This window comes from Astatotilapia calliptera, chromosome 19 (genome assembly GCF_964374335.1).
Source record: "Astatotilapia calliptera chromosome 19, fAstCal68.1, whole genome shotgun sequence".
In the NCBI taxonomy this organism is placed as follows: domain Eukaryota; kingdom Metazoa; phylum Chordata; class Actinopteri; order Cichliformes; family Cichlidae; genus Astatotilapia; species Astatotilapia calliptera.
Window position 1 is genome coordinate 23,015,546 of NC_137440.1, and position 10,581 is coordinate 23,026,126.

Sequence of the window (10,581 nt, forward strand, 5' to 3'; positions counted from 1 at the left end):
CTTTTAAGAGCATTATGAATTCATTGAAAGAGTAGTTCAAAAATGAAGATTCACAGGGCTTTTACTTTGAAATCCAAAATAAGATGGCCTTGACAGGGCACAATTAGGGTACAAGGCTGTGTCATGTAGATGTAACATTAGAGTTTCTAAAAAAAAAAAAAAGCCTAAATTATATGTTATTATGTTCTTAACATATCTGTTAATTCACTCGAAGTTGGCTTTTATTTTGAAATCCGGTTTCCACATCCATTCCCGTAATACTTTGAATACACAGGGAACGTAAAATCAACTGGAGGCTGGCTTGACTGCAAGTCTCGAATTGGAGGCTGGCTTGACACAAGTCAAATGACTGAGCTTCTTCAAACGTGGGCAGCACAAACCGTTTATTTCATCAACTGTAGCGGCCAGCTTTTGTCAGTCGAGCTTTGTGATTGGTCAGACACATCCAGGCTCCTCCCCTCTGCCACCACAGCCCGGTGGAGTCATCGGACACCCTCACAGCGGCAAGTTTTTGGGCAAGTTATCAAGCAAAGGTTAGTAAGTAAACCGCCCGTTTTCTTGTAAACTCCTCGAATTTGGGGTCATGTAACATTTGTTTTGTCTTCTGTACGGTTTTGTTTCGGTCGCAGGCTCGGGAAGGCCCGAAAATGAGTCACTTTAAGGAGCGCTTCGTGACTCTGCTCCATGAGAAGAACTTTGTGACTGATCAGTTGGCAACACTGGAGCAAAAAACGGGAGTGAAGAGAGAGTATATCGCCTTGGGTATGTTAACAGCTCACGAGAATAAACGAACAGCTAGCTACACAAATGTACTTTAAAACACTGGAGGTGTTTATTAACTTTTGCTTAGGAGTTACCCCTCTCCTCCAATACTTGGCACAATATTCGTGTTAAACAAGTATGCCAACGTTAGCTTTTTAGCTGGTAAGCTGTCACTCAAACGGAAACTGGCACACAGTTGTGGTTGCAGTGTTCGTGAGTAGTAGATGTTTCATATCCTCCCTCTCTCTGTTAGCTTGCTCATTTTATTTCTCTCTCATGCAAGAATACCAAAGTTTATACAGCTCAGGCCCTAATGCTTCACTACTGCGTTTGACCTGGTTTAAAAGTACAAACACACACACACCTATATGTACACACAAATCTATTTCGAAGCGTTGCTGCTGAATGAACTGCTTCTAATATTTGAGATCCACCACCAGCTGATCTCAGGGGTATTTTTATCATGTCCTGAAATATCCAGGGTCAGAAATGGAGGGAGATTCTAGGGTGACTGGTTATACAGCTGCAAACAGATCCACTCCTTTATTGCAAACAGCGCCCCATACTCCTTAGCAGTTTTGTTTTGACGCTACTTTGTAGTCAGTTTGCACAGTTAAAGTCAATAAATGTCAGACACCTCAGGCAAGGTTGTGCTTAGGATGCCACTCAGCTACAGGAAACACCAGGGTGACCTACATTCAAACTCACTGTCTTTACTCTCAATTGATCAAAAACGGTTGTCTGTTCATGGCAGAACAATGGCATGCCTTCAGGATAACCAATTTCAAGGTCGCAAAGGATGAGAATCTTTAGTACTGTATGTGAAGTGCGTTGTTTGAATACTACATACTAAAACCTGAATACAGGCAAAGATAAGAAGTTCTAACAAACAGTACTCCAACATAAGTAAAAATACAAAGATGACTTTAAAAAAGTACATTTGGTGACTAATGTTGATAATTGAAGGTTTAAAAATCTCTATCACCAATATTTCATCAGCAGATTTATTTTTATGTAACAAATACTACATATTTTGGGAAGGATCCTTCAAAAGAACTATGGCTTTTATATATGTGTATACACAAAACAAAACATGTCATACTTTTTCATTAATGTAAAAAAAAAAAAAAAAATTAGACGCAACATTTCAGATCTATACACACGTGTAGCATAGAAAAGCCAAACGTTGCAATCAAATGAGATATTAAGCACAAGCTTTTTTTGTAGACTTTTTTGGGTTTTACTGGAAGTGGTTAAGCATTAAACACGTGGCAGTAAGCCTTAGTAAGAACCATGTTGGGCATGCCTGCTGTTGTTGTATGGGCTTATATTTTCATATGTGTGTGTGTGTGTGTGTGTGTGTGTGTGTGTGTGTGTGTGTGTGTGTGTGTGTGTGTGTGTGTGTGTGTGTGTGTGTGTGTGTGTGTGTGTGTGTGCAAAAAGCCAGTAGTATAAGTAAGGCGATTTTGTACTCAACTTGATTTTGAACACCGTCTATCTCAAGTACTTCAGAATGATTCCAGTTACACAGTTGCTCTCAAAAGATTGATAAAACAACCGCTTGCACAGACAGTTGCTGTCAGTCAGTCTTTCTGTTTTAGATCTACATGCAAGTACATCCATGTTTTGTTTTGTTTTCCCACACCCTCCAGCAGACTGAATTGCAAAACAAATACTCTGGACTGTATGTAAACACTTCTACCTGTCTCTACCCTATAATTAATTAATAGAACCGTACAGAGCAGCCAAATTATACCATGCCCTGTCCAATTTGTAAGTGCCGTTATAATGCTTACTTGATATTACGTCCACATTTTGGGGTAAAAATGTGTTGTACACTGAAAAACACTTGAGTACAATAAATTCTTTTCTGATTGCTCACTTTAATGTACTGGACTTCACTTTGATCTGAGCTAGTTCAAGAACCAAGCTTTGCAACTGTGTGCTGTTTAGCTGAGAGACATCTCAAGTTCATGCTGACTCCTGCAACACTCTGAAGTGTGAATACTAATGTGCTGACTGGAGTAGAGATGCCTCAAGTCAGCTGTGTGCAGCCAGTTGACTGGGTGTTAGTAGTTGTGCATAAACGTCACATTTTTAAAGTCAACTTCCACCCCTCACCCACTGTACTCATAACAATGGGTCTTTGTCATCATTTGAAATTAAGTCAAACTGGATTTTTAGCTGACCTTCAAAAATTATGTAAAAAAGACTTTTGAGTCATTCATCACAAGATCACACATCTATGTAATGACTTCTGTGCACATTTTCAGTTGTTCCACAACAAAGATGTTAATGAATATAGATACACAATCATGGTCTAAGAGAAATCCATGAGTTTCTTTGTCCTATTATTTACTGCTATAATAAAAATCAAACAGTTGTGGTTTCATTATTTATCCAGTTTCTTAACTACTACATTTCAGGGTTATGAAGTAATGACTCTATGTAAGCTGTCAAAATCTAGTGGGGGAAAAAAGCATTTTCTTTATTGATGGCACATTGGTTTGAAAATTACCATATGCTGTTAGTGCTTTGTGCTGCAGCTGGTGTGTTTATTTACACTGGCCATTGTCTGTAACCTAGCCTGGGGTCTTCGCTGTCAACCGGTTCTTCCAGTTTGGTCTTCATTAGGGAGAGAGAGAGAGACAGGGCGTGAGCTGGATAGGCTGGGATCAGCACAGATATTTGTATATGAGCTGTGACAAACAAATGAGCAGGCAATGGTTACAACAGGATCATATGCTTTTAGTGCTTTTGATAATGTATGACCTTTTATATTAGCTGAATTTAAATGAACAGTTGAGTTTTGCATAAATTTTAATAGTATATTGAAGTACTGACATCTACAGTACCTTGGAGATTACACAATATTTGTTTTTGTTCTGTTTTACATCAACTCGCAACGGAGTCACCTTAGTTACATTTTATACTGACTCTCTGTGTGTTAATCAACTCTGCATTGCTGGAAACTCCACCTGCCTCTGAAAGCTACCACCCGTTCATCCCCGCAGAGATCCGTAGCAGGGATATAGTATTATTAATGTATTTAGTAAGCAGTAACTGGGCTACAAGCAGTGTCCCAATATTCCTCGTTTGTTTTCTTGACAATTTTGTGGTAGCAAATATTTTTATGATTAAAAATATTGCAAGTGCACATATAAATATGTTACAGGGATGAGAGGTGACCCCACTTGGCTTGTTTTTTCAGGTTTACATGAATAGAGTTCCTACGAAATTTTGATAAGATGTTATTTAAAACTCAGTGTTAAAAAAGCTGAAGAAATATTATTGGGAAAATCTTGAGTATGTGACAGAAATTGGTAGGTAAACCTTTGCATGCTAAACTGTAGTGTGTATCTGCTGTTTGTTAATTGAATTCAAAGTTACCAGTTGGCAGTTCTGTAGTATTTCTGGTTTTTCAGTTACATGTTTATTATCTTTATTCATGGCTATATCATGCCTTAATGCTGTGTTCTAGACCATATTATATTATCCATATACCGTATTTACTTTTTAGCATGGCAGAGAGTAATTTCGTGCCAGTCAATAAATAAGGAACTTGAGTCATTTCCACTCAAAGTCAGTCTGTTTCCTTAGACACAAAGTATACACACTGAATTGGGAAGTCATGTTTTTAAGATAGTGATTGAATTGTAGTTTCACATACTACACACTATCATAAACATATTATTTTAAGTTGCATAAAACCTGTGGTGTTGTGGAGTCTATCATGCCTGAGGTGTGTAGGCTTGAAGTTTATACTTTCATGTGGCTTAATGAGCTTTGAAATGTATTTTAAAAAAATCCACTCTTGTTTTGGCTGCATTAATATCAGTGTTTGGTGTGTGTTCAGTGCTCCTCCTGATCCTGGTACTGTGTTTTCCTCATATCCTGCTGTGAGACACACAGTAATGTAGCTTGACATTAGAAGTGTTTGTAAAGTAACTGGATAACCTCACACTCCCCTCCCTGTCGCGCCGTCTGCTCTCAGCTCACTGCCGCCTCTCGTGTTTCTCTCTCTGCAGGATTCCTGAGTTTTGTTGCGATATATCTTCTGTTTGGATATGGAGCCTCACTACTCTGCAACCTGATTGGATTTGTCTATCCAGCATATTTCTCGTATGTATGACATCTGTTCAAAAAAATGTCCACTCTAATATATGAACACTTCTTTTAGAATCCAAAGTTCAATGTCAGCCCAACCCAAGACTGCTATTACTAATACTAATTATGGCTTTTTCAAGGTAGTCAGTCTGATAATACCAGTTTATATCTGTGTTACTGATGTGTTTTAGTGGCATGCTGCATTGTTAATCATTAAATATCCTTGATAAGACTAGTGCTTTACCTGCCGTTACATGAAAAAAAGAACATGACAAAAGTCTATTTTGCCTCTTGTATTTAACAGACTTTTAGAGATTGCTGACCATTTCCTATTCTTTCAGTGTTATTATGAAAAGTGTTACACCCCAGCCCAGGGAAAACTGGCGTGCAACATAAGAAAAAGAAAAATAAGGAGAAATGCCCCCACACTCCCTGCTCTCAAGGAAAAATGGCTTCTCACGCCTACTAAGCTGCTGCAGTGAGAAAAAGTATCGACAACTATTTACATCTATATACGACAACTATTTACAACACGGGGGAGATCGCGACCTTGACAAACTGAAACACAGGGCTTAAATTTTTATTTAGAAAAGCATTTGATTAATTTCTTCTTATGCTGTTTTTATAGTTTTATTGTTTTACATTGTTTTATTTACTGTTATATTGTTTTTATATTCCCATTTTCTGTGTCGTAAAGCACTTTGTGATTTTTATCTGTGAAAAGCGCTATATAAATAAATTTTACTTACTTACTTTTTACTTAAATACATAGAGGGAGCAATCAGGGAATGGACAACAGGAGGGAAACACAGCTGGGGCAAATCAGAACTGACGAGACAAGGAAGCGTAAACTGAACACACTGAGATAAGACAGACCTTCAAAGTAAAACAGGAAACACATAACAGTCACGCCTACAACAAAACACTGACAACATCGAATCGTAACATTTCCCCCCACCCAAAAATCAAACATTTAAACCCCAAATGAAATGTTTGATTCATGACCAGCGCATAAGGCACCGGTTGCTGTTCTGCAGGCGACGCTGATGGCTGGGTTAGATTAAATCAGTGTAAACATGCATTGCTTGCATGCTTGTGTCTATGTTGAAGCATGTATGGGGCATTGTAATTTCTTTACTTCTTACTGGCTGTAAAATTAGGTTTTTCTATCTGATTTTCTTTCCTACAGGATTGTTTCTTTGTGTAACTGAAGCTCAATAAGACAATAATGCGGGAAAAGAAAAAGCTTTACTAAAAAAGGCTACATTGGAAAATAGGTTTGTCTAACTTTGCTAAAGAATTTATTTTTACATAGAAGAATTTTGGTGTGGGATGATACGGTGGGCAGTAACTCATTCAGTGTACATATTGGCATAAATTCTGATATTCATACTGTTGACCAACTTTCAGCTTACCAAATCACATCATGCATGTCCCCATGAGACCACCTGTACTACAGCCACAAATGTTTGTAGAAACTAACAGAGCTGCATGTAAGAACGTAAATGTCTGATGGAGTTCACTCACATGTGCTGTACCAATGTACCTGCACATGTGATGTGACAATAAAAGTGATTTGATTTGATTTGATTTGAGTTAAACAGTCTTTATCAGCTCTCTAATACAAAGTGATGTGCAGTGATTTGCACTGATGGGAGAGAAGCACAGATAATAGTTGAATTTGTGGTTTTCAAGTGGTCATCGTATGTACCTTCTGCTTCTGGCAGCATTCTGGACTAAATGAAGCTGCTTCCAGTAGTGAATTCATCTCCAGCTCTGTGTTTGGGAAAGGGCAACTTGAGACAGTGTCTCTAAATGTTTTGGGGTTTTTTCCCCTATAGTTCATGTAGCTTTGCAGAATATTGACCCTCTCCTTTCGTGAATTTCTTGTTGTACAGTGCTGCTAATTGTCACATTCGCATAATATCATCTTATCAGGTTTAGAGTTTAGACTTTTAATGTTAATGTACCATGGATGTCATGACCTCATCAGTCTCTTGTTCTCCTCTCCATTCAGTATTAAGGCCATCGAGAGCAATATTAAGGAGGATGACACACAGTGGCTCACCTACTGGGTTGTTTACGGACTCTTCAGCGTTGTTGAGTTCTTCTCTGACATCTTCCTCTTCTGGTTCCCCTTTTACTATGCTGGCAAGGTAGGCTGACATTTTAATATGGTTTTTGTGGTTATATTGGACATTATCACTGTATGCAGCTGACACTGGCCCAAGTCTGCTCACACTGTCATGCCATAGATAGTCATACTGTCTTGAATTACATAAGGGCAGATGGCTTTTCTTTTACAGTAGCCAACACCACCCTCTTGTGGATATTTTGTGTAACTGCTAAATAAAGACTGCACTATGCAGAAATGCTTTTACCAAAAAAAATAATAACAATAATAATATGACATCATGGAAACAAAAAGCCACCATACTGATGAAACACTGTGGTCTTATTGTTATGACGATTTTGGCTCACCTTCATTAAAACACTATGTTTATATTGAAAACCTTAATCCCAGTATACATTTGTTGATTGAACTTCAATCAACAAATGTATAACCCTTCATTATCATTTCATTATATTATATTCATAAAATGTATAGCTCTCCCTTTTATTATAACAGAAAATTTGCTCTTTTTACAGTGTTTGTTCCTCATATGGTGTATGGCTCCAGTAACGTGGAACGGCTCCGAAATCCTGTACAAGCGCGTGATCAGACCATTTTTTCTGAAACACCAGGCCACCATGGAGAGTATGGTCAGCGATCTGAGTGCCAAGGCTAAGAACATAACTGAGACCGTCACAAAGGAGGGTGAGCCCTTCACAGTGTACATGCAAGTACAGCCACGTTTATACTCTGCATGTATCGCAGCAACACATTAATACACCAGACAAACTTGTGCATGACCACACAGTTTCACACTGTCAGAATATATCCTCATATACAGCAGTCTTATATTTTTCATGTATTTTCTATAAAATATTATTGTTTTTTTTTTTTCTGTTCTGTTTTGTCCTTCCCTGTATTTTTCATCAGCTGTTAACCGGGCCCTCAACCACGAAAAGGACCAGTAAGAAACATGGGAAAGCTGAGTGACAGGAAATATGTGATTTCACTATTGGATTGTCCTACTCCTCCTTCTATGACACTCTGGTGACTGGTTTCCATCCTCTCTTCACATCATGGAAGTGTCACACTTCTAAAATAAATAAAGCCGTTTTTACTTCTACATCAGTTTACTCCTGTTGGTACTGCTAAGGCAATCGGTGAAACTGTGACCTGTTTTGTGAGCTTTTCTTTTTGTTTGTTTTAGTGTGACAAAATATGTTAACATAAAAGAAAAATACAGTTTTATACCTTCAAGTACTCTGTGGGCATGTCGGCAGTGTTGTCTAACTGAGCCACTAGTGACAGAAAACCAAGGTTGAATAACAGTATAGTTATAAAAGCAGGTTACCCTAAGATGTGTTCTTTTTTTTCTCTTTTTTTTTAAAATTCACAATCAAAACTGGAACACTTGGGTCATTGATGTCTTCTTGCTTTTACAAGCTTTATTTTTGTTTGTGCAAAGCAGAATTTAAAGCTTGTTATGAAGGTTCTCAGTCTTTAACTTGACTTCTATGTTTTTTGATGTCTTAATTTATCACCTTGTAATGATGAAGCAATAAAACTGGACCCCTGCGTCTGTCTTTACTATCTGTTTCTTTGAGAATCCCTTTTCCAATCACTTCACATAGTGCCAAATGGGATTTTATTTGTTCTGGATTGCAACATTCACGCAACAGTGAATTTTATTTTATTTTATTTTTTTTAGCAGAGGTAGTGAATCGAGGAGATTGTGCCACTGGATCTGTACCCGGTGAGGATTTTGGTCTTTACAGCAGTATATATCTTTTTTTAATATAGAATTCTATCTGCAGTAATTTTAAAACTGGCGTATACCTACCTAAGATTTACACATGTTTACCAGTTTCTCATTTGTGTATAATAACTTATAGTGTAATTTCAGATCAGAGGTCACATAAAATGTTATTTAATGTTTTTATTTTAGGGTTTGTTGCAGGGAAAATACCACTGTCACAGTCTTTTTATTACTTGATCTTTTGACCTGTCCCCTGTAGTACATTTACCAGCTTTCAGATAGCCAAACCACCCATGCAATAATTTGTGTTTTCCTTTTTATTCACGCTTGAGGAGCTCTGAATGGGAGTTCCTTTGTGATTGTGCGCTGGATATAATTCTTTGGAAATGGTGGATGGAGCCAGTGCGGTGGCCACACTCCACCTCAGGGAGAAAGGAAGGAACCCATCTGGAAATGGCTCCTGTGAAGATGTGCCTGTTGGGTGTTTTGTTGTTGTGTAGTCCCTCAGCCGATGGGTTATTGATTTAACAGAAATGGGACCCAGACACCGGTTATTGCACTTTGTTGCTGTGTGGTTTGAGAAAAGGCTTTTTATTGAGTGTGAGGGCTGTAATGGCTTAGGACAGTGGAAGAAGAGCTAAACGGAAGGAGACAAAGCATGTGTTGTACATTCACGAATCTTTCTCAACCACCTTTGTGTTTTCGCAAAAAAATCATAAATGTGAATTATTTGTCACGTAGCTCCACTAGAAGGTTAAAGCTTTCGCTTACTGCTATACTAACTTACTCCTGTTTGCATTGCTGCATACAGGTAGAAAGTACTAATGAAAATGTGCCATAAATGTCAACATCTTCACGCACTTGTAGGCAGGTCTGATTGTTTTGAAGTCTTGTTTTAGTTTTTTGGTTTGGTCTTGTCTCCTGTTTAAACCACCTCCACCTCCTCCTCCCTGGTGTTTTCCTCATTATCTCCTCTCCCCAATCGATGCTGCTTGAAAGAACCACGCACGTATGGATCTGCTTCTCCCCGCTCTCCCAAAGCATCTGTAGTTCCCCTTCTTACCGACAGAGGGGGACAAAGACAAGACCTTGCAGATGGAGTTGGTGAGTCATACAGCGAGACCGTCACGTACAGACACCACAGCTCAAAACAAGGCTTGGTCTGACTTGGCCTTGGACCTATATTACCGTGAAGTAGATGCTTATTCACACTTAGCTGTGATGTTACCTGACACTGTCAAGCGGATATTGACATGGGTTGATGATTTAGTTAGACTTACTGTTATATCGATGTGTGTTTGTCATCACGTCATTCATTTTTCCATTCTCCACGCTCTGGTTAGCTTTGTATTATACACACCAGTCTACTGCATTCATACGTTCACGGCGCTCTCCACGGTGCTGAAACACAAAGGGGTCTCTGTCCGTGGTGCTGAAACGGCATCGAACACAGGATTTTCTTTTTCATTAAAATCTTTCTGTGTCACTTTAAATATATTTGATTCCATTACAGCTAGCTCTATAACATCACTGACTTAATATGCCAGCTTCACATACCTTTGCTCTAAGTGATACAGGACTGATTTGGATGTAATCTTTGCATAGCTTATGTTAAATGTTAGCTTATGTTAAGGATTCTTTGTGTCGATGCCAGCCGAATATTAAATGAAAACCCTGGCCTAATAAATCCAACGAGTTTGACATTTTTCATCTTGCAATTTCCATCTCAGGACTTCAGCAGTCTGCAGTTTTTCATTTATGCGGCCCCAAGTCAACGGGAAATGCCACAAGTCTGCCATGGCCCTGGGGATGTCTGAAGGCTACAATATATTTGTCTCTGGCT

The 10,581-nt window shown here is 38.5% G+C and overlaps 1 protein-coding gene across 2 annotated transcripts; it reads left to right on the forward strand.

Annotated features, from left to right (window-relative positions):
- Positions 1-392: 392 nt before the first annotated feature.
- Positions 393-8,557, forward strand: LOC113012108 (receptor expression-enhancing protein 5). Of its 2 annotated transcripts, none has more exons than XM_026152096.2 (6): positions 393-533; positions 630-762; positions 4,791-4,884; positions 6,887-7,025; positions 7,519-7,709; positions 7,913-8,557. In XM_026152096.2, exons 2-6 carry the CDS (start codon positions 648-650, stop codon positions 7,917-7,919), a joined length of 546 nt encoding a protein of 181 aa, XP_026007881.1. In that variant the 5' UTR covers positions 393-533; positions 630-647; the 3' UTR covers positions 7,920-8,557. The 2 variants fall into 2 exon arrangements, with proteins under 2 accessions (XP_026007881.1, XP_026007880.1); XM_026152095.2 differs by having other exon boundaries at positions 7,519-7,687.
- The last annotated feature ends 2,024 nt before the right edge of the window (positions 8,558-10,581 follow it).

Coding starts and splice junctions, on each gene's coding strand:
- LOC113012108 (XM_026152095.2), top strand. CDS start 648: ATGAGTCACTTTAAGGAGCGCTTCGTGACTCTGCTCCATGAGAAGAAC. Junction 763..4,790: donor GAGAGAGTATATCGCCTTGG/GTATGTTAACAG, acceptor CTCTCTCTGCAG/GATTCCTGAGTTTTGTTGCG. Junction 7,688..7,912: donor TGAGACCGTCACAAAGGAGG/GTGAGCCCTTCA, acceptor ATTTTTCATCAG/CTGTTAACCGGGCCCTCAAC.